This window comes from Ursus arctos, unplaced genomic scaffold, assembly GCF_023065955.2.
Source record: "Ursus arctos isolate Adak ecotype North America unplaced genomic scaffold, UrsArc2.0 scaffold_12, whole genome shotgun sequence".
Classification (NCBI taxonomy): domain Eukaryota; kingdom Metazoa; phylum Chordata; class Mammalia; order Carnivora; family Ursidae; genus Ursus; species Ursus arctos.
The window spans coordinates 30,199,659-30,224,242 of record NW_026622786.1 but is presented as its reverse complement, the minus strand read 5'-3'; the positions used below and the strand labels follow the sequence as shown (position 1 = coordinate 30,224,242).

The following is a 24,584-nucleotide window of genomic DNA, read 5'->3' as shown; positions in this document are numbered from 1 at the left end:
ATACATGATTTGCAAATATTTTCTCCAGTAGGCAGCCTTTTTTGTTGGTTTCCTTTGTTGTACAGAAGCATGTGGTTCTCTCCTTTTCCCAAAATCATTTATTGAAGAGACCGTCCTTTGTCCGTTCAATATTCCTCACTCCTTTGTTGTACGTAAATGGATCAAATTTGTGTGATTTTATTTCTGTTCTATTGATCTATGTGTCTGTATCAATACTATACTATTATGATTAGTATAGCTTTGTAATATAGTTTGAAATTAGGAGGCATGATGCTAATTTTGTTCTTTTTAAAGATTGTTATCTGAGGTCTTTTGTGGTTCCATACAGATTTTAAGATTGTTCAATTTCTGTGAAAAATGCCTTTGAAATTTTGATAGGGCTTCACTGACTCTGTAGATTGCCTTGGGTGTTATGGACATTTAACAATTTTCTTTCAATCCATGGGCGTGGAATATTTTCTCATTTATTTGTGTCTTCAGTTTCTTTCACAACCCTTACAGTTTTCAGTGTATAGGTCTTTCACCTTCTTAGTTTATTATTCCTGGGTATTTTATCCTTTTTGATGTGGTTATAAATGGGATTGTATTCGTAATGTCTTTATCTGATAGTTTGTCATTAGTATTTAGAAACAGCATGAATTAGGGGCGCCTGGGTGGCTCAGTCGGTTGAGTGCCTGCCTTTAGCCCAGGTCATGATCCCAGGTGCTGGGATTGAACCCCACCTCTGGCTCCCTGCTCAGTGGGGAGCCTGCTTATCCCTCTCCCTCTGCTACTCCTCCTACTTGTGCTGTCTTGCTCTCTGTTGTTCTCTCTCTCTCTCAAAAAATAAATAAAATCTTAAAAAAAAAAGAAACCATGAATTTTGTATAATGATTTTATAACTAGCAACTCTAGTGAATTTAATAGTTTTAATGGGTTTTATTGTTGTTGAGCCTATTAAGGGTCTATATATACTATCATGTAATCTGCAAATACCGACAATTTTACTTCTTTCTGATTTGAGTGCCTTTTATTTATTTTTCCTGCCAAATTGCTCTTGCTAGGACTTATAATATTATGTTGAATAGAATCGGCAAGAGTGGGCATCCTTATTTTTTCTCGATCTTAGAGGAAAAGCTTTCATCCTTTCACTGTTGAGTATATTAGCTGTGGGTCTTGTCATAGATAGCTTTTATTATGTGAGATACCTTACCTCATGCCCAATTTGTTGAGAATTTTTATCATATAAAAATAGCTGTTGGGGTACATGTGTGGCACAGTCAGTTAAGTGTCTGACTATTGGGTTTGGCTCAGGTCATGATCTCAGGGTCATGGGATCCAGCCCCTCACTGGGCTCTGTGCTTGGCGTGGAGTCTGCTTGGGTGTCTCTCTCCCTCTGCCCCTTCCCTCTCTCTCCTTCAAATAAATAAATAAATAAATAAATAAATAAATAAATAAATAAATTTTGTTACATACTTTTTCTGTATCAATTGAGATAATCATGATTCTTATTCTTTGTTTTGTTAATGTGGTATATACTACTGGTTGGTGGATGTTGAACCATCCTTGCATCCCTGGAGTAAATCCTACTTGATTGTGGTGTATGATTTCCTTTAATGTATTTTTGAATTGGGTTTGCTAATATTTTTTATATCTATGTTTATCAAGGATATTAGCCTATAATTTTTTTGTATCCTTACCTGGTTTTGGTATCAGGGTAATACTGGCTGTAAAATGAATTTGGAAGAGTTTCCCTCCTATTTTGGGGGGAGAGTTTGAGAAGGATTAATATTCTTTAAATGTGAAGCCATCTGTTCTTCGATTTTTGTTTGTTTGGAGGCTTTTGATTAATGACTTAGTGTCCTCACTAGTAATCATTCTGTTCATATTTTCTGTTTCATCATCATTCGGTCTTGGAAGATTATATGTTTCTAGGAATTTATCCATTTCTTCCAGGTTCGTTTCGTTGACATGTAATGGTTCATATTAGTCTCTTATCTTTGTATTTCTGTGGTATCAGTTGTAATATCTCTTTCATTTATGATTCTACTTATTTGAATCTTCTTTCTCTTGGTGAGTCTAGCTAAAGGTTTGTCTATTTTTTTTTATCTTTTCAAAAAATCAGCTTTTATTTTCATTGATCTTTTCTGCTGTCTTTTAAAACTCTTTCTGCCCTGATCTTTGTTAGTTCCTTCCTTCTACTAACGTTGGGCTTTGTTCTTCTTTTTCTAGTTCCTTGAGGTTTAAAGTTAGGTTATGTGAGATCTTTCTTGTTTCATGATGTATCCATTTATCACTGTAAACTTCCCTCTTGAACTGCTTTTGCTATACCCCATACATTTTGATATGTAGTATTTCCATTTTCATTTGTCTCAAGATACTATTTTTTTTTATTTCTTCCTTGAGTTCAGTAGTAGCATGTTGTTTAATCTCCATATTTGTGAATTTTCCAGTTTTCTTCTTGTAATTGATTTCTAGTTTCATACTGTTGTGGTCAGGAATAATGCTTGATATAATTTCAGTCTTCTTAAATTTATTCAGACTTATTTTGTGGTATAACACATGATCTGTACTGGAGAATGTGACAGTTTAACTCTTAGAAGGGCCTTCTAGACTTGCATTGGCCAGTTCCAGTATGGTAGCCACTAACCACGTATGGTTATTGAGCCCTTGAAATGTGGCTAGTGCAACTGAGGAACTGAGTTTTCAATCTTTTTAATTAATTTAAATTTCAAAACTGATACTCACTTCAGTTATTGGAAAACTTAAGTATGTTCAGAATAATAGCTTGGTTATGCATACCTACTTTTTCAACTATACATTTTATGAAATGTGATTGTAAATAAATTGTTTCTAATCAATTTAGCATTCAAGTTGAGATGTGCTATAAATATAAAATAAATACCAATTTAGAAGATTTATAAAAAATGTAAAATTATCTTCAAACTTTTACACTTAGTGCATGTTGAAATAATAATGCTTTGGGTATATTTGGATGAATACTAAAATGTTACACTTTTTAAACTTTTTAATGTACTGGCACATTTTTTAAAAATTTTAATTCCAGTGTAGTTAATGTACTGTGTTACATTAGTTTCAGGCATACAATGTAGTGATTCAACAATTCTATACATTACTGAGTGCTCATCATGATAAGTGTACTCTTAAGTTCCCCCACCTATTTCACCCATACCCCATCCACCTCCCCTCTAGTAATCATCTGTTTGTTTTCTATAGTTGAATCTGGTTTTTTTGGTTTATTTCTTTTTTCTTTGTTTTGTTTCTTAAATTCCACATATGAGTGATTTCACATATGATATATATATATGTATATATGTATATGTATGTTATATATCTATAATGGAATATTATAGATATCTCGCCTCTTTATCCATCCATTTATCAATGGACATTTGGGTTTCTTCCACAACTTGGCTATTGTAAATAATGCTGCAGTAAAAATAGGGGTACATATATCTTTTGGAATTAGTGTTTCATATTCTTTGGGTAAATACCTGGTAATGGAATTGCTGGAATATAGGGTAGTTCTATTTTTGATTTTTTTTTGAGGACCCTTCATTACTGTTTTACACAGTGGCTGTACCAGTCTGCATCTCTGCCAACAATAGTGCGCAAAGGTTCCTTTTCCTCTACTCCTCACCAACACTTGTTGTTTCTTGTGTTTTTGATTTTAGCCATTCTCACAGATACGAGGTGATAGCTCATTGTGGTTTTGATTTGCATGTTACTGATGATGAGCGCTGTTGAGGATCTTTTCCTGTATCTGTTGTCCATCTGGATGTCTTATTTGGAGAACTGTCTGTTCATGCCTCCTGTCCATTTTTAGATGTGATTATTTGGGATTTTTTGGTGTTGCGTTGTGTATGTTCTTTATATTTTGGATACTGACCCTTTTGTTGGATATGTCATTTTCAAGTATCTTCTATTCAGTAGGTTGTCTTTTAGTTTTGTTGATTGTTTCCTTTGCTGTGCAGAAGCTTTTTATTTTTGATGTAGTCCCAATAGTTTATTTTTGCTTTTGTTTACCTTGCCTCTGGAGACGTCTCTAGAAAAATGTTGCTATGGCTGATGTTAGAGAAATCACTGCCTATGTTCTTGTCAAGGATTTTTATAGTTTAGGTCTCACATTAGGTCTTTAATCCATTTTGAGTTTATTTTTTGTGTATGGTGTAAGAAAGTGGTCCAGTTCTCCCAACACCATTTGTTGAAGAGACTGTCTTTCTACCGTTGCATGTTCTTGCCTCCTTTGTCAAAGATTTATCTTTGTCAAAGGTTAATCATTGGTTTATGTCTGGGCTCTGTATTCTGTTCCACTGATGGATGTGTCTGTTTTTGTGTCAGTACCATACTGTTTTGATTGCTATAGCTTAATAGTATATCTTGAAACCTGGGATTGTGATACCCCAGTTTCGTTCTTCTTGTCCAAGATTGCTTTGGGTATTTGAAGTTTTTTTGGTTCCACAAAAAATTTTTTTATAAAGATTTCATTTATTTATTTGAGAGAGAGATAGAGCACAAGAGGGTTGAGAAGCAGAGGGAGAAGCCAACCTCCTGCTGAGCAGGGAGCTCAATGAAGGGCTCAATTCTGGGACTCCAGGATCATGACCCGAGCTGAAGGCAGATGCTTAACCAACTTAGCCACCCAGGCACCCCTGGTTCCATACAAATTTTAGGATTATTTGTTCTAGTTCTGTGAAAAATGCTGTTGGTATTTTGATAGGGATTACATTAAAAGTGTAGATTTCTTTGGGTAATGTGAACATTTTAACAGTATTTGTTCTTTTAGTCCACGAGCATGGAATATCTTTCCATTTGTTTCTATCAGTTTCAGTTTCTTTCATCAGTGTTTTATTGTTTTCAGAGTATTGGTCTTTCACCTCCTTGGTTAAGTTTATTCCTGAAATGTCTTACTATTTTTGATGCAGTTATAAATGGGATTGTTTTCTTAGTTCTCTTTCTGCTGCTTCATTATTAGTGTATAGAAATGCAATGGATTACTACTGTGTATTGATTTTTTTAATATTTATTTTATCATACCCTATGACTTAACTGAATTCATTTGTCTGTTCTAGTAGTTTCCTTGGTGAAGTTTTTGGGGATTTCTAAATATAGTATTATGTCATCTGCAAATAGTGAAAGTTCTACTTCCTTACCAATGGTGATGCCTTTTATTACTTTCTCTTGTCTGATTGTTAAAACTAGGACTTTCCATGCTGTGTTGAATAAAATTGGTGAGAATGGACATCCTGGTCTTGTTCCTGATCTTAGGGGAAAAGTTTCTATTTCATTTATTTCTGTTCTAATCATTATCATTTCCTTCCTTCTGTTGACTAGACTTTGTAGTTACTTTTCTAGCTTCTTTAGGTGTAAGGTTAGGTTGTCTATTTAAGATTTCTCATGCATCTTGAAGTAGGCCTGTATTGCTAAAAACCTCCCTCTTAGCATCCCAAAGATTTTGGACAGTTGTGTTTTCATTTTCATTTGTCTCCACACATTTTTTTATTTCCTCTTTGATTTCTTGGTTGACACATTCGTTGTTTATTAGCATGATATTTAACCTCCATGTATTTGTGTTCTTTCCAGATTTTTTCTTGTGGCTGACTGCTAGTTTCATAATGTTGTAGTCAGGAAAGATGTATGACATGACTTTGATCTTTTCTAATTTGTTGAGATTTATTCTGTGTCCTAATAGGTGATCTGTACTGGAGAGTTCTGTGTTTGCACTTGAAAAAAAATGTGTATTCTCCTGGTTTAGGATGGAATGTTCTGAATATATCTGTTAGTCCATCTGGTCCAATGTGTCATTCAAAGCCACTGTTTCCTTGTTGATTTTCTGTTTGGATGATCTATCCTTGATGTAAGTGGGGTGTTAAAGTCCCCCACTATATTGCATTATTACTGATTATTTCCTTTATGTTTGTTATTAGCTGCTTTATGTATTTGGGTGCTCCCATGTTGGGTACATAAATACGTGTAATCGTTATATCTTCTTCTTGCATTGTTTCCTTAATGATTATATAGTATCCTTTGTCTCTTGTTTCAGTCTTTGTTTTAAAGTCTGTTTTGTCCACCCATAACCAGCAAGGAAATTGAAACGGTAATCAAAAATCTCCCAACAAACAAGAGCCCAGGGCCAGATGGCTTCCCAGGGGAACTCTACAAAACATTTAAAGAAGAATTAATACCTATTTTTTGAAACTGTTCCAAAAAAATAGAAATGGAAGAAAAACCTCCAAACTCATTTTATGAGGCCAGCATTACCTTGATCCCAAAACCATTACCAAAAAGGAGAATTACAGACCAATATCCCTGATGAACATGGGTGCAAAAATTCTCACCAAAATATGAGCCAATAGGATCCAAAAGTATGTTAAAAGGATTATTCACCATGACCAAGTGGAATTTATTCCTGGGCTGTAGGGTTGATTGAACATTCGCAAATCAATGTGATACACTACATTAATAAAAGAAAGGACAAGAACCACACATTCCTCTCAAGAGGTGCAGAAAAAGCATTTGACAAAGTACAGCATCCTTTCTTGATTAAAACTCTTCACAGGGTAGGGATAGAGGGTACATACGTCAATAGCATAAAAGCCATCTATGAAAAACTCACAGCGAATATCATTGTCAATGGGGAAAAACTGACAGCTTTCCCCAACATCAGGAACACGGCCGGGATGTCCACTATCACCACTGCCGTTCAACACAGTACTAGAAGTCCTAGCCTCAGCAATCACACAACAAAAAGAAATAAAAGGCATCCGAATCGGCAAAGAAGTAGTCAAACTCTCACTCTTTGCTGATGATATGATACTTTATGTGGAAAACCCAAAAGACTCCACCCCAAAACTGCCGAAACTGATACAGGGATTCAGTAAAGTGGAGGATATAAAATCAATGCACAGAAATCAGTTGCATTTCTATACACCAACAAGGAGACAGAATTCAGAGAAATTAAGAAGTTGATCCCATTTGTAATTGCACCAAAACCCATAAGATACCCAGGAATAAACCTAACCATAGGGGCAAAGGACCTGTACTTGGGAAACTATAGGAGATTCATGAAAGAAATTGAGGAAGTCACAAAGAAATGGAAAAACATTCCATGCTCAAGGATTGGAAGAAAAAATACTGTTAAAATGTCTGTGCTACCTAGAGCGATCTATACATTCAATGCAATCCCTATCAAAATACCATCAACTCTTTTCCACAGAGGTAGAACAAATAATCCTAAAACTTATATGGAACCAGGAAAGACCTCTGATAGCCAAAGGAACGGTAAAAACAAAACAAAACAAAAACACCCAAAACTGGTGGCATCATAATCCCGGACCTCAGGCTCTATTACAAAGCTGTAATCAAGACAGTATGGTACAGGCACAAAAACAGACACATAGATCAGTGGAACAGAATAGAGAACCCAGAAACGAACCCTCAACTCTATGGTCAACTGATCTTTGACAAAGTAGGAAAGAATATCCAGTGGAAAAAAGACAGTCTCTTCAACAAATGGTGTTGGGAAAATTGGACAGCCACATACAGAAGAATGAAACTGGATCATTTCCTGACACCATAGACAAAAACAGACTCAAAAGGGATGAAAGACCAATGTGAGACAGGAATCCATCAAAATCCTTAAGGAGAACACAGGCAGCAACCTCTTTGACCTCAGCTGCAGCAACTTCTTGCTAGACACGTCTCCAAAGACAAGGGAAACAAAGGCAAAAATGAACTATTGGGACTTCATCAAGATAAGAAGCTTTTGCACAGCAAAGGAAACAGTTGACAAAACCAAAGGACAACTGACAGAATGGAAGAAGGTATTTTCAAATGACATATCAGATAAAGGGCTAGTATCCAAAATCTAGAAGAATTTAAACTCAACACCCAAAGAACAAATAATCCAATCAAGAAATGGGCAGAAGACATGAACAGACATTTCTCCAAAGACATAGAAATAGCCAATAGACACGTGAAAATGTGCTCAACATCACTCAGCATCAGGGAAATACAAATCAAAACCACAATGAGATACCACCTCACACCAGTCAGAATGGCTAAAATTAACCACAGTAAAAAACAGATGTTGGGGAGGATGCGAAGAAAGGGAAACCCTCTTACACTGTTGGTAGAAATGAAAGCTGGTGCAGCCAGTCTGGAAAGCAGTATGGAGGTTCCTCAAAAAGTTGAAAATAGAGCTACCCTACAACCCAGCAATTGCACTACTAGAGATTCACTCCAAAGATACAAATGTAGTGATCTGAAGGGGCACCTGGACCCCAATGTTTATAGCAGCAACATCCACAATAGCCAAACTATGGAAAGAGCCCAGATGTCCATCGACAGATGAATGGATAAAGAAGATGTGATATATATATATACAATTAACTATTATGCAGCCATCAAACAATGAAATCTTGCCATTTGCAATGACGTGGATGGAACTAGAGGGTATTACGCTAAGCAAAACAACTCAATCAGAGAAAGACAGTTATCATATGATCTTGCTGTTTTGCAGAATTTGAGCAACAAGACAGGATCGTAGGGAAAGAGAGGAAAAAATGAAACAAGACGAAAGCAGGGAAGGAGATAGACCATAAGAGACTTTTAATCTCAGGAAACAAACTGAGGGTTGCTGGAGTGGAAGGGGTTGGGAGGGATGGGGTGGCTGGGTGATGGACATTGGGGGCAGATATGTGTTCTGGTGAGTGCTGTGTATTGTGTAGGACTGATGAATCACAGACCTGTACCCCTTAAGCAAAAAATACATGTGTTAATAATAAAAAAATAAAATAATAAAATGAATAAAAGAGGGGCATTGCAGGGTAGACATTTAGTGAAATAACTATAGCTTCAATCGGAGTATTCTTAAGTACTGTGGATTTTTTTTCACACTGAAAGTGTGTGACAGTAAAGAATACAGTGACTAATGACTGTACAGTTTGAGATCACTTATTGTGATGTTTTCATGACCAACAGTTTTACCCACCATTAATTTTGTACCATGAGGGCAAATGTCAACACAGTGAAAACAGTGTGAATAATGTCTCAGTATTTTTATGGAAACAGTTTTGATCTTGTGGACCCCCTAAAAATGTCTCAGGACCTTCAAGGATCCATGGATCACATTTTGAGAACCACTGCTTGCTGTATAGGAATCTAGTGCAGTAAATATACCACACTAAATTTAAAAAATAAAAAATATAAAGTCTGTTTTGTCCAATACAAGTATTGCTCCCCTGGCTTTCCTGTCTCTTCAATTTGCATGAGAAATGCTTTTCCATCCCTTCACTTTTAATCTGCATGTGTCTTTAATATGAAATGAGTCTCTTGGAGACAGCATATTGGTGAATCTTGCTCTTTTATCCATTCCATCACCCTTTGTCTTTTGATTGGAGCAGTTAGTCCATTTTCATTCAAAGTAATTATTGATAGGTATGAACTTATTGCCATTTTGTTGTTTGTTTTATGGTTATTTTTGTAGGTCTTCCCTGTTCCTAATTTTTCTTGTTTCTCTTCTTGCATGGTTTGCTGGCTTTCTTTAGAGATAGACTTGGATTTTCTTCTCTTTATTTTTTTTTTGCATATCTATTACTGGTTTTTAATTTTTGGTTACTATTAGGTTTGTATATAACATTTATGCATATAGCAGTCTAAATTATGTTGACAGTCCTTTAGGTTTAACCTATTCTTTACTCCCCTCTATTACCCCCACTAAGTTTTAGGTACATGGTGTCATACCTTACATCCTTTTATTTTGTGAATCCCTTGACTAATTTTTATAACTATACTTAATTTTACTCCTTTTTTGCTTCCTGTTTTTCTTACTCCTACTTATGGTCTTTCTTCCACTCAAAGAGTCCTCTTTAGTATTTCTCACAGGTGTGGTTTAGTGATGATGAATGCCTTTAACTTTTCTTTAGGAAACTCTTTCTCTCTCCTTTTCTGAATGATTGGCTTGCTGGTTAGATTCTTGATTGCAGATTTTCTTTTCTTTCAGCATGTTGAATCATGCCACTTTCTTCTTGACTATACAGTTTCTGCTGAAAAATTAGCTGATAGCCTTATGGGGTTTTCCCTTGTATGTTTTCTTTTCTCCTGAAGCTTTTAAAACTATAGTTTGTAATTTTAATTACCATGTGTCTTAGTGTGGACCTCCTTGGATTGATTTTTCGGGGGGCTCTCTGTGCCTCCTGGATCTGGATTTCTGGTTCCTTCCCCAGATTTGGGAAGTTTTCAGTTATTATTTCTTCAAATAAATTTTCTCCCCCCTTTTTCTGTCTCTTTTCTTTCTGGGATTCCTATAATGTGAATGTTATTATGCATGATGGTGTTGCTGAGTTTCTTAAGTCTTGTTTCATCTTTTATTATTATTTTTTGTCTCTCTCCTTTTCAGCTTGATTGTTTTCCATTACTCTAACCTCCAGGTTGCTGATCTGTTCTTGTGCTTCCCCTAGCCTACTATTTCTTCCATCTAGTTTATTTTTAATTTCACTTACTGAGTTCCTCTTCTGGTCGTTTTTTTGTTTTGTTTTGTTTTTTTTAATGTTTTCTATCTCTTTCTTAATGGTTTCACTGAGGTCTTCCACTTTTGTCTGAAATCCGGTGAGTATCTTTATGACCAATACTTTAAATTTTCTGTCAGTCATATTCCTTATCTGTTTCATTTAGGTCTCTTGCTCTGATTTTGTCCTGTTCATTTGGGACATATTCCTCTTTCTTCTCATTTTGTCTAATTCTCTGTGTCTGTTTCATTGTGTTATGAAAGTCAGCTACATTTCCTACACTTGAAAGTAATGGGCTTTTGCAAAAGAGGTCCTGTAGTGCCCTGCAGTGCAGTGTCCCCTGTTCACCAGAACCTGGCCCTTCAGGGGTGTCTCCTCTGTGTGTCATGTGTGCCCTACTGTTGTGGCTAAGCCAGTTTTGCCTTCAGCCTACTCATCTGCAATGGCTCACTTTGCCTGTTATAGGTAGCATTTGGTTCCAGTTTTGTTAGTGAACCAGTCTTCGGTTGCTTTGGGTTTGAGTTGAGTCAGATCAGGCAGGCATTTGCCATAGAGGCGGTAGCATAGAACTGCTGGGTGCTTTTCGTTTGTTTTGCCCTGACGAGCTTTCATTGGTGGTTGAATCCTGCAGCCAGGCTAGATGTCTGGCCCCAGACAGTGGAGTCCACCAGTCTTTGGGGTCATTTTCTGGGTTATTTACACTAATGTGTATGTTATCTATTTGTATCCATTGGGCAAGGTGAGCTTAGGATCCTCCTACTCTGCCTTCTTCCAGATATAATCCCTGTACTGGAAAATTTTATTTTTTTATTTTCTTTTTTAAAGATTTATTTATTCACTTGAGAGAGCCAGTGTGTGCACATGAGCAGGGGGAGGGACACAGGATGAGAGAGAAACTCAAGCAGACTCCCTGCTGAGCATGGAGCCTGACTGGGGGCTCAAATCCATGACCTCAAGATCATGACCTGAGCTGAAACCAAGAGTTGAACACTCAACCAACCAAGCCACCCAGGCACCCCTGTACTAGAAAATATTAAACTACATATATTCCTTTTTTTTAATTACAAACACATTTTTTAAAAGTTTATTTTATGTTATGTTAGTCACCATAGAGTATATCATTAGTTTTTGATGTAGTGTTCCATGCTTCATTGTTTGCATATTACACCTAGTGCTCCTATTGGGTTGCACGGATCTAGATCATGATAGAACTCATTTAAGAACAATGGGGCACCTGGGTGGCACAGCGGTTAAGCGCCTGCCTTCGGCTCAGGGCGTGATCCCGGCGTTATGGGATCGAGTCCCACATCAGGCTCTTCCGCTATGAGCCTGCTTCTTCCTCTCCCGGTCCCCCTGCTTGTGTTCCCTCTCTCGCTGGCTGTTTCTATCTCTGTCAAATAAATAAATAAAATCTTTAAAAAAAAAAGAAAAATGACAATGGTCACAGTCAATTAATTTCTTAAGAAAGGAAAGACAAAGGTATGTCGGAGGGTTCCCAACAAATATTGTGCCATTCTTACAGCACCATCTTTCTTTGCCTCTTATTAATAATTTGTATGTGTGGTTTATTTTTCACATGGGACCATATGTATCTTTTACATGACTGGTTTACTTATTTTTATATTCCTTGCAGATTCTCATACCCTTTATTAGAGTTGACCCTTGAACAACACAGGTTTGAACTGTTGGGTCTACTTATAATAAGCCAGCTTTTTTCAATACAGTATAGCACTATGAATATATTTTCTCTTCATTACAATTTTCTCAATAACATTTTCTCTTCTCTAGCTTACTTTATTATAAGAATACAGTATATAATACATATAATATAGAAAATATGTGTTAATTGACTGCTAATGTTATTGGTTAAAGCCTCCAGTCAACACTAGGCTATTATTAGTTTTTTCAGGGTGTCAGAAGTTATACATGGACTTTTGACTGTGCAGTGTCAGCATCCCTAGTTCCTTTGTTATTCAGTGGTCAACTGTATATGTACATTAAATTGAAATAATTGGTAGCATGCAATTTTAATTTGGTCTTACATAATGAGTTTAGCTTATCTGATATATTTTCATATTTTTCATAATTTAATAAAATTACATGAAGGCCTTTCAAATCTTAATTTGATCTATTACTATATCAAAAAATGTTGTTTTTCTTTCAAAATGTGGTTGACATCTGTAGACACAAACTAAATCAAATATTTGTTTTAGGATATAAAGATCAAGAATGCAGACTCTTGGAAAAGTTTAGGCAAACCAGTCAAAACATCCGGTGTACTGAAATCCTCAGATGAGCTCTTCAACCAATTTAGAAAAGCAGCAATAGAAAAAGAAGTAAAAGCTCGAACACAGGAACTAATACGGAAACACCTAGAACAGAATACAAAGGAACCAAAAATATTTCAAGAAAATCAGAGGTCTGTAATTTATTGGATTAAAGGAGGCTGAGAGATATAGACTATCAATTTCTTTTTATTTATTCAAGTATTTGTTCATGTATGCATGCATTGACTGTGTAGCAAACTCCATTCCCTGTGGTAGACCTGTAATTTTAAATATATTTATTTTTTGTCAGGTGACCATGATTTAGCTATTTAATAGAACACAAAGCAAATTATAATTGCAAAAAATATTTTTATTGATTTTTTTTAACTAACAAGTAGTATCTACTTTGAAGAGGATAGAAATTATCAAGTGATCTATTAAAGATACTAATATAACTAAATCATAATGATATCATTATTTTCAATTCTATGTGTAAGAACATAGTAATACACCTTGGTTAGTTTCCATAACCTTCTCTTTGTTAATATAGATTGCCTTTGCAAAATTTGACATCAAAAGTCAAACTTAAAAATGACATCATAACATATGAAAAGGGGGATCTAAAACATTGCTTTATATTTATAATTTAATTAACATATCTTTGTAATGAAAACTTTTAAGGAACTTGAAACCTACTTTGAGCTATACTGTTTCTTTAAGGGACCTTGGCTTCACTCAAGAATCTTTTTCAAATAAGATGCAAAACCAGTATCTTGGAGAAGAACAGAAGGAACATCAGCAGTCTTCAGAAGCTCAAGATAAATACAAACTCTGGCTTCTCAAAGACCGTAATTTAGCAAGGGAGAAAGAGCAAGAGCGGAGGAGGAGAGAAGCAGTAAGTAAATTTTAGTTTACTAAATCTAAGGAAAAATTTAACAGAACTGTATCTTCTACAGATTCAAAGATACATTCAGGGTGGTTTTCAGTGACAGTGGATTTACATCTTTTGTGAAGATCAAGTTCTAAAATCAGAGCCTAAAATAAAAATTTTATATAGTCAGAGACGCAGAGTATAATCACAGAATATGGTCATGGAGCTACTAGACTATGTAGGTTCAAATACTAGTTTTGCCATTTACTAGACTTGAGCTTGGGCAATTTATTTAACCTCTCTGTGCCTCAATTTCCTTGTCTGTAAAGTGGGAATAATAATACCTGTTGTGAAGATGGAATGAATTTACATGTAGTAATAAACACATAGGAACATTCCTGGCTCATAGGTAGTTTATCACTTACTGTTAATTAACTCTTGAAAAATCCATAAGCTGTTGATAAATTGTGGCCAGAAGTTATGCCATCTAGCCCAGGTCAGTGTTTTAGTTGAACACTAGATGAACAATGCATGCATACATAAACCACACATGCAAATTATTAAATTGACTTGCATTTTAAGTCAATTATATCTTAATAAAATGGGAGAGGAAAAAAACTGACATGTTTAAGAGTCTTAATATACAGAAAATAATGTTTAAAAACTAGAATTGATTCCTTTTTTCATCTGTGGATTATTTGGAAGTATATTAGTTTCCAAATAATTGGGAATTTTCTGGCTAGTAATTTCTGTTAGTGGTTTCTAATTGAATTCCAGTGTAGTCAGAGAATACATAACGTCTTAAATTCATTAAGGCTTTTTTAATGGTCCATATTATGGTCTACCTTAGTAAATATTCTGTGTGCACATGAGAAGAATGTGTATTCTGCTGTTGAGTAGAGTATTAAACAGGCCAAGCTGATGGATGATGTTGTTCAAGACTCCTATCTATATTCTTGCTGATGTTATGCCTGCTTATTCTATCAAATATTGAGAGGGGGCATTGCCATCTATGAATATATAGTTGTAGATTTATCTTTTTATCCTTGTAATTCTGTCAGTTTTATTTCATGTATTTTGAAGCTGTGTTGTTAGATACCTAAACGTTTAGGATTTTTACATTCTCTTAATTAATTGATCCCCTTTTCATTACAAAGTGATCTTTATTCTTAACAATATTATTTACTCTGAAATTTACTCGGAAACATATCCACTTCACTTTTTGTATGACTTATGTTGGCATGGTGTAAAAAATGTCTTCATCCTTTTACTTTTAACCTATCTGTGTTTTCATATTTAAAGTGAGTTTAATGTAGGCAACATGTAGTGAGGTCTTGTTTTGTTTGTTTTTTTAAATCCAATCTGTGCCTATTATACAAGTGTTTATTAGACTGACTACATTCAATATGATTATTGATGCATTAAGTTTGAGCACAACGTCTTGTTATTTCTTTTCTGTCTATTCTTGTTAGCTCTTTTTTCCCTACATTCTTCTAATCCTGTATTTTTTTGATTCTGTTTTATTTGCTTCATTGGCTTATTATCAGCAATACTTTGTTATATGATGGTTGCTTTAGGATTTGTAGTATATACTTTAGCTTAACACAGTGTTCCTGTGAGGACTGCCATACCACTTTGCATTTGGTAGAACAACCGTACAGTGGTGTACTTCCATTTCTTCCCCTCCCAGCTTATATGCTAATGTTTAAGTAGTCAAATTATCTTTTTAAAAGCTTTAGGGGTGCCTGGGTAGCTCAGTTGATTAAGCATCTGCCTTCAGGTGATGAACCCAGGGTGCTGGGATCGAGCCCTGCATTAGGTACCCTGCTTAGTGTGGAGTCTGCTCTCCCTCTCCCCTTTTCCCCTGCTAGTGCTCTCACTCCTCCCACCCTCAAATAAATAAAATATTTTTTTAAAAGTTTTAAATAGATTAAAATTTTATATTTGCCTATGTAGTTAACCATTTCCAGTGCTCTTCTTTCATTCAGATCCAGAATTCCAAATGGTATTAATTTTCCTTCCTCCTAAAGGACTTTCAACATTTCTTGTAGTGGGGGTCAGGTGGTGATGAAGTCTTTCAGCTTTTGTGTATCTGAAAATATCTTTATTTGGCTTTTTTATATCAGCAATAAACTTTATCTTTTAGAGCATTTTAGAGTCACAGCAAAATTGAGCCCAAAATACAAAGAGCCCCCACATACTCCTCCCCTGCCCGCATCAACACATAACCTTCCACACTATCAACATCCCACGATCCATGAACCAATATTGACACCACATTGACACATCACTATCAACCTTAGTTTTTATCAGGCAAAATCCATAGTTTACTTTAGGGTTCACTTTTTGTGTTGTGCTTTTTATGGGTTTGACAAATATGTAATGACATAGATCAACCATTACGATGTCATCAGAGTAATTTGCCTTTCTTAAAAATATACCTCCTATTCATCCTTTCCAACCACTCGTCTGTTTAGCATCTCCATAGTTTTGCCTTTTCCAGAATGTCATATAGTTGGAATCATACAATATTTAGCTGCTTCAGATTTGTCTCTTTCACTTTAGTAATATGCATTTAAGGTTCTTCTGTGTCTTTTTGTACTTCGATAGCTCATTTCTTTTTGGCTGAATAAATACTCCCAGTATATGGATGCATGACTGTTTATCCATTCACCTATTGATAGACATTTTGGTTGCTTCCAGCTCACAGCAATCACAGTAAACTGCTATAAACACTTGTGTGCAGGTTTTTGTGTAGATGTGTTTTAAACTTGCCTTTATTTTTTTATAATAATTTTTTATTATATTATGTTAGTCACCATACAGTACATCCCTAGTTTTTGATGTAAAGTTCCATGATTCATTACTTGCGTATAACACCCAGTGTACCATGCAATACGTGCCCTCCTTAATACCCATCAAACTTGCCTTTATTTTTTTAGATATTTTTTTGCTGGATGTAGAATTCTAGATTGTTAGTGGTTTTTCTTTCAGTACTTTAAAGATGTTCCTTCACTAACTTCTTGCTTGCTTTGTTTCTAGTGAGAAATTTGGTGTCTTTGTTCTGTATAAAATATGCCTTTCCTCTGTCTGCTTTTTAACAGAGTTATTCATCACTGGGTTTTGTTGCTTTCGTACTTTGTTTGGCTTATTGGAAATGTATTTATAGTTTCCATCAAGCTTGGAAAATTTTTGGCCATTATTTTTTCATATTTTTTCTTTTTCCTCTTTTCCTCCTTTGAGCAATCACTTATTAGGCCACTTGAAGTTGTCCCACACTGATGCTCTTTTAATTTAAACCATTTTTTTCTCGGGGTGCCTAGGTAACTCATTCAGTTAGGTGTCCAACTCGTGATTTTGGCTCAGGTCATGATCGCACAGGTTGTGGGAATCAAACCCTGTGTTGGACTCTGCAATCGGCAGGGAGTCAGCTTGGGATTCTCTCTCTCCCTCTCCTCCTCTGCTCACTCATGCTCACTTGCTCTCTCAAATAAGTAGATAAAATAATCAATAAAACAATTTTTTTCTGCTTTTCATTTTGTTTCCGTTCACTAATCTTCACTGTCTAATCTGCTGTTAATCCCATCCAGTGCTCTTGAGCCCTTGAAATGTGGCCAATCCAACAAAAAAATAAATTTTAAATTTTAGTTAATTTAAATTAATTAGAGGTTTAATTAACTAAACTTAAACATTTTAATATATTTTTTGTGGTTTTTTTTTTTTTTTTTTTTTTTTTTAGGAGCTCATAATTTTCTATTAGTACTTAGCTAGAAGTATTTTCTCTAGTGACTTAGGAATTTTTCCCGTTGGTTCAGACAAGGGCCTTACTTCAATCACTCGTAAGTGATTTCACAGCAACTTACTTGCTACCTGACAACCCAGTGAGGTAACCCAATATAATTTCAAATATCCTAAGCACTTTTCTGGAACTTGTCTAGACCTGGAATCCACTGAAATGTAACTAACACCACATCTAGCAGCTTTGGTAACTAACAACCTGATATTGGCTCTACCTGCTATCATTTTTGACAACCCAAACTTTTACATTGCTGCTAATTTACAGGTCTGTACTCAAAAAAGATGTAATAACTTGACACCAAGCAGAGCTTCTATGAATTCACCTCATGCCAGTTCCCTTGACCAAGTGTTTGATCTTAAATCTGAATAGTTGAGGTATATATATTAGGTTATGATGATAGGGGCAGAGAGTGTTAGTTATGTAAATCATAGTATCAAAGGTTAGTTGGTATAGAGAATAACAGTTCCATATCAGTAATTATTCCACACATGCAGATATTAGTCAAGATGGAAGACAGTCTGAAATAAAATACTTTTTTTTATAATAAAAACAAGTTTCATTACATATTCTTAGAATTTTGCAGTATGTCTGGATACTTACAGGAATATCACATGATATTTAGATGAGGACAGTGTATCCAACTCTCATGTTGGAGAGTTAAAATAGAACTTTGGGGAACTCTCTGGGCTAGACATTTGGCATCCTAAGAATTGGCGTTAGGAAAGTAGCCTGGTTTATGATTGAAGAATTATCCTTTTGTTTCTATGGCATATTGAAAGAAATATTTGTCATTTATAAGAGCCACATGTAACTTTCTAATATCCTTTTGGTAGATAAGTCATAATTTCAAATCGTCCCCCACACAGCCAATGGGAATACTGATTCTCATCTAGGAAGTCAATCAGTTGGTTGCAAATTGGCACATTTACCTACCACTCTGGGTTGTTACTATTTACCAGTTTAAAAAAACAACAACAACATTTTTTTAAAGACCTACTTATTTCAGAGAGAGAGAGTGAAGGGTTGTGCAGAGGGAGAAGGAGAGAGAATTCCAAGCCAACTCCACACTCAGCACAGAGCCCAAAGGAGGGCTCGATCTCACAACCCTGAGATCATGACCTGAGCCTAAACCAAGAGTTGGATGTTTAACCAACTGTGCACCACTCAGAGCAATCAGGGGAGCAGGAGGGGCAGAGAGAGAGGGAGAGGGAGAAGCAGACTCCTCACTGAGCAGGGAGCCTGATGTGGGGCTCAATCCCAGGATCCTGAGATAATGACCTGAGCCGTAGGCAGTTGCTCAACCAACTGAGCCACCCAGGCACCCCTATTTCCTTTGTCATAATTAGACTTTTGTTTACTTTAGCTTATTTTTAATGGCTTTTTAGCATTTAATGAACAACTTACTGTTATACATGCAATTTGGTTTGATTTTCAGAAATACCTATATATAAAATAGACTTGTTTAAATAATTTGCCCTAGGTTACACAGTAAGTGGCAGAATCCAGGAAAGCCTGTAGCTTTAACGTTACATATTATAGTTTCCTCAGTTAGAGATACTGGTCCATTCAGAAAATAATTTTATGTGTCTAGTACTATATTAGGTGTTGAGATAAATGAAACAATATAATCTCAGTTCATGTCCTTATTAATATTGTGTCAACACTGACAGTTTTCTCTCTTATTTGGAGAAGTTAAACTTGTTCTTAGTGTTCTTGTAAGTTTTAAGTTTTATTTATCACATGAACAACAATTTAACAAAAATCAGTATTTGAACAGAAATAGAAAATTACATAAACTCATTGTGTTATATAAATTGTGTTCATGTTGTATAATCTGTTCTAAAAGTTGTGTGATAATTTTTATCTAGTTCTAATGAAGGCATAAATTTCTTTTAAAGTAACATTAAATTTTTTCGCTTCTTTCTACAGATGGCTGGTACCATTGATATGACTCTTCAAAGTGACATTATGACAATGTTTGAAAACAACTTTGATTAAAACTTATTAAATTAACCATCAACTTAAAGTGAATGATATAAAAGATTAAAATGCATATGGTAAAATGATTGCTTTCAAACACCAAGATACCAATCTTATATTGTATTTTGACTGCTCTAAAATGATTAAACAATTTCCACATATATTTTAATAGCTATATGTTCATTTTCTAAATGGTATAATTTACAGGAAATTTTATAATTTTGGATCCCTAAAAATTGAATAAATTCCCAGATGTTATTCATTTTATAAATAATTGTCTGCTATGTATTATAGGCCCTGTCTAAGCAGTGACAATACAAGAGATAGCCCCTTCTTGTTTAAAAAATGAAAAATATATAAAAGTGTATCAAAAACAGCCCCTGTTGAGTTTTTAACTTTTAAAACAAATATCTGTCTGCCTTAAAATATTTAGAACCTCTAACAAATAATACTTGGTTTTTTTTTGACTGTCGGGTTATATAAGATTCTCTGCTGATTCTGTATGCAAAATTTATATTGAAATTTAGTTTAAAGAGAATGTTACATATGGTTTGGATGATGTTAAATTTGAGCAAAATAGTAGTAAATATTATGATATAAGTTTCTATAGGAACTTATACAATTCTTTTATGCATTGTGATAGCAATGAATGTTTACATTTTTACTTAACTATATATAGTCTTTAAATCTGTAAATTATTTTTGTTTCATCGTTCTCCAGTTGCAATTGTGTATAAATCATGTGTATCCACTTCATATATTTTAACATTTTGGACTCTTGAAGTGTAACATGATTCAGGCCCCATTATGATACCATCTAAAGTAAAAATTCAAAACGTGTGTGTATTATAGAGAGAAAGAGAAAAAGTTTTCTTGACTTCATTTGTTTTTATAATCAATATAATTTTTTTGAAATATCTGAACTAAAGCCATTTTAAAAATATGATCAACTAGCAGCTAAATGGTGATAACACCTTCATGAAACATCGCTAGAATTAAAGTGGTAGTCATACCCATTCAACTATAGCTTTTTTTTTTTTAAGATTTTATTTATTTATGTATTTGAGAGTGAGAGAGCACAAGCCAGGGGGAGAGGCAGAGGGGGAAGCAGACTCCCCACTGAGCAGGGAGCCCAATATGGAGTTCAATCCCAGGACCCTGGGAGCATGACCTGACCTGAAGGCAGACAGTTAACAGACTGAGCCACCCGGGCGCCCTTCCACTATACCTATTTTTAACCAAGGAATTAGTATGTATATACTAAGAAGTTTGCATTGTTATTTTCCTAAAAGATCATCTATAGATTAGATCTATCTCTGTATATTCTAGCATATATATATATTTAAGAAGGTACATCAGATGTACATAGTGGTTAGCTCTAGGTGATGGAATTACAGGATGTTTGTGTTTTTCACTTAAGGCATTTTGGTATTTTCTGGTTCTTTTTAATATTATGTAATACTTTTAAGATCTGTGGGAAATTTTCCATTTTGAAGAGAGAATGAAAATAGTAAGGATTTACTTCTGTCAAATACACATTAAATCTTTCAGCAGCTGTCTTTAAACAACTAATAAAACTGATGAATCAATGAGTTTTGGCTACATCTGAAAAAAGAAAATTCAGTTTTATTAACATCTTTTTATATTAAAGAATAATGGCTTACTTGAGGTTTTCCTATTAACATTTGGAGGAGCCCTGATTGAGGTCTGTGTTATGGTTATCAGTGTTTTTGTTTAACCAGTTTAACACTTTAACCTTTGCTCAGTCAACAAACTTTTTGGTAGGTTGTTTGAAGTCAGTTTAGCAGAGAAAATACCCATTTATAACTGATCCTTCCTATATTATGCTTTCTTTTTAGTAAAAGATTTTTTGGCTTTTCTTCACTTCTTACGGAGTTTACTTCTGTTATTTTTATGCATGAAATAGTGCATGTAACTTAGTTGCCTTCAACTCAAGCCTGGTTTTGTGAGGACCCCTTTTCTGTCCACATCTCTCACTACTCTCCTACTTCTAAAACTTTTTCATAGTATTTTCTGGGATTCTCAATCAGTTATCAAAAACATTCCCTATGTGATCAAACTTATTGTCTGTTTTTTCCCTTGTTGTTGTTGTTTTTTTTTTTGTTGTTGTTCTTGAGTTGTTCTGGAAGTGTGGTCCCTGGACCAGCTTCATCAGCATCATCTGAAAATGTTTTATTTATTTTTTTAAAGATTATTTATTTATTTATTTGTCAGAGAGAGAGAGAGAGCACACAAGCAGGGGGAGCGGCAGGCAGAGGGAGAAACAGGCTCCCTTTTGGGCAGGGAGCCTGATGGGGGACTGGATCCCAGGACCCTGGGATTATGACCTGAGTCGAAGGCAGATGCTTAACTGACTGAGCCACCCAGGTGTCCCTCTATTCTGGATTTTTAAAATTATCACAAGTTTGCTTTCGTACATACATAAGGTGACCTGGTAGGATGATCTACTTCAAAAAAATGAGTAACTACATAGGCTTATCGGCCATGTAAATAAAAGGGAGTTTAAGCCTTCTCTGTAGGGCTAGATTACTCTGAGAATGTTTTAGAAATGCAAATTCTCAGACTTCAGAATTACTGAATCAGAAACTGTGTGTAGGGTTCTGCAGTCTTTAGTTGAACACTCCTTCAGGGTGTTTCTAAATCACACTAAAGTTTGAGAACCACTGCTCTAACTGAACCTGGGCTCTCTGCTGTAGGCTCTCATTTAGCGCCTATTTCTTTTCACTAGTGTTTTTCTTACCGTTGGGATGCCACTTGCAGACTATCCTCCCCTCTGCCCCCCACCTTCTTCCCTAAATACCCCCAGCTTTAGGTTTTTCATGATCAGAGGACTATACCACTCTTAGTCATTTACCTTCCCTGGTTCACTCCTTATTCCCCAGAGATTTTAGTCTCTCACTAATTCTAATTGACACTTCTCAGTCCCTTGATCTCTCGGCTAATGATATTAATAGCTAATCAACTTTAGCCATTCCTTTGTCATTGCCAATAACTAAAATCTTTCCTTAGTCTGAGTTTCAAGCAAGTTCTTACTATCTTTTTCTAGCTTTCTCCAGATTCGCCCTTGACTCCAACAATCAACTCCAACAATCATTAGGCCTTACCATGACCTTACAATCCATTAATCCTAATGCTTTTCACAGTACCTGCCCCTTCGTGGCCTTATTTCTTTCCTTATGCAAGTTTGTTGTGCATTATTATTTATAACCCTCCCTTGCACATACCCTCAACTCCATTGCTCCTTTGTTGTATTCACTTGGCAATACTCAAATCCTTATTAAATCTGATTGCCTGCTCTGCACCCATGAAGCTGTGGTTACAGAAACACATGCAACCATGATAACCAGTCTCACTTCAAATTCATGAGCATAAACTCGTTAGACGTAATGCTGCCCAGAAATCTTACTACCAATGTAGAAATAGTAAGAAAAAATTTCTCTCCTCCCTATTCCAACTATTGAGAGATCAAAACTTGTATGTTTTTCAGTCTTCTTTTTAAAGGATTTTATTTATTCATGAGAGACAGAGTGAGAGGCAGAGGGAGAAGCAGGCTCCCCGCTGAGAAGAGAGCCCAGGACCCTGTGATCAGGACCTGAGCCGAAGGCAGATGCTTAACCAACTGAGCCACCCAGGTGCCCCTATTTTTCAGTCTTTTTACGCTCATCCAAATACTGACATGTCAGGACTTTGAGGGGGTTGTTTTTACAAAAACAGGATCCTTTTTTATACACGTCACTTGGCAATTGAGTTTTTCTTAATGCGTCAGGAGCATCTGTCTAGGTCTTTAGATGGATATAGATGGATTCATTTTTTTTGCATTTTTTAAATTTAAATTCACTTAATATATAATGTATTATTGGTTTCAGAAGTAGAGGTCAGTGATTTGTCAGTTTTATAAGATACCTAGTGCTTGTTACGTGACTCATTCTTTTTTAAAAGGCTGTACAACATTCCTTAGAACGGACACATCATGATTTATATAACCCCTATTGATTCAGTTGATTGCAGTCTTTCTCTACGAAACCATGCTGCCATAAATATACCGTGGATAGAGCCTTACATAATTGTGCTGCTATTTCTAAAGAGTAGAGCTCCTAAAATGGGGTTGCCGGGTCAGAAGTTACAGTCGAAGGGAGTAGTTTTTATTTTAATAGGAGGTACCAAATGACTTTTCCAAAAAACATTAGAGCAGGTCACATTCCTAGGTGTCTGCAAGTACTACTTTCCCATTATCCTCACCAGCATTGGATATTACTGCCCTCATCATCTTTGCTAATCTGAATGAAAAAATTATAATCAGTTTCTTTACTTCTTATATCTCGGACTTCAAGTGGGGTTGATCTTATATCTGTTAGCCATGTGACTTGCTCAGTAACCAATATCCTTTAGAAATTCTTTTGGTTTATCAGTTTGTACAAAGCCCTTTAAGATGGTTTAGAAACATTTTTTCACAATCTGCTGTTTGTCTTTTGAGATTTGTTGCCTTTTTTTCCATTAAAATTTTAAATTTTATGCGGTCATATGTCTGGATTTTCCTTTGTGGTGTCTGGCCATTCTACCTTGTTTTTAGATTGTATCCCCCATATCAAGATGATAAAATAGTCTTTATTTTGCACTTAAAATCCTGATAATTAATTTTTACACTAAGATTCCAGATGGATTAAAGATATTTTTATATATAGTAAGAGATAGGGAAACAGATCTCTTTTTTTCTAAATGAACTCTCAATTATGCTGCCACAATTTACTTTCTGAACCTCTGATTTGCAGTAGTTTTCATTCTATAAGAAATTCATAATCCATTTATCCAATTTTTAGAAGTTGAGTGAAATTAAACATTAGAATTTTAATTGGGATTAGATTAGAATTAAATTTAGAGATCCACCAATTTTGTTTCTAGTATTACAAATAAATCCTCCATGGGACCCATTTTTTAAGGCATTGCCAGTCTCCAAGGCAGAAGCTCTCTCGGGAACACCCTTTCCCACCCCCCTCCAGACACACACACACACACACACACACAGACACACACATTTAGTTGGGAGGAGAGCAGTAAGAAAGGATGGCGGGGCTTTCTTGAGCTCAGATGCTGGTTCCAGTGTTATGCTAATTGTGCCATGAACCAGTTTTGGAAGGAAGG

At 35.4% G+C, this 24,584-nt stretch overlaps 1 protein-coding gene across 1 annotated transcript in view; it reads left to right on the top strand.

Annotated features, from left to right (window-relative positions):
* Positions 1-19,443, top strand: part of BRDT (bromodomain testis associated) — a 54,755-nt gene extending 35,312 nt beyond the window's left edge. Inside the window, exons 15-17 of the mRNA XM_026497482.2 lie at positions 12,722-12,927; positions 13,496-13,670; positions 19,375-19,443. Of these exons, the coding sequence (XP_026353267.2) occupies positions 12,722-12,927; positions 13,496-13,670; positions 19,375-19,443 (450 nt within the window). The remainder of the gene's footprint in view (positions 1-12,721; positions 12,928-13,495; positions 13,671-19,374) is intronic.
* The last annotated feature ends 5,141 nt before the right edge of the window (positions 19,444-24,584 follow it).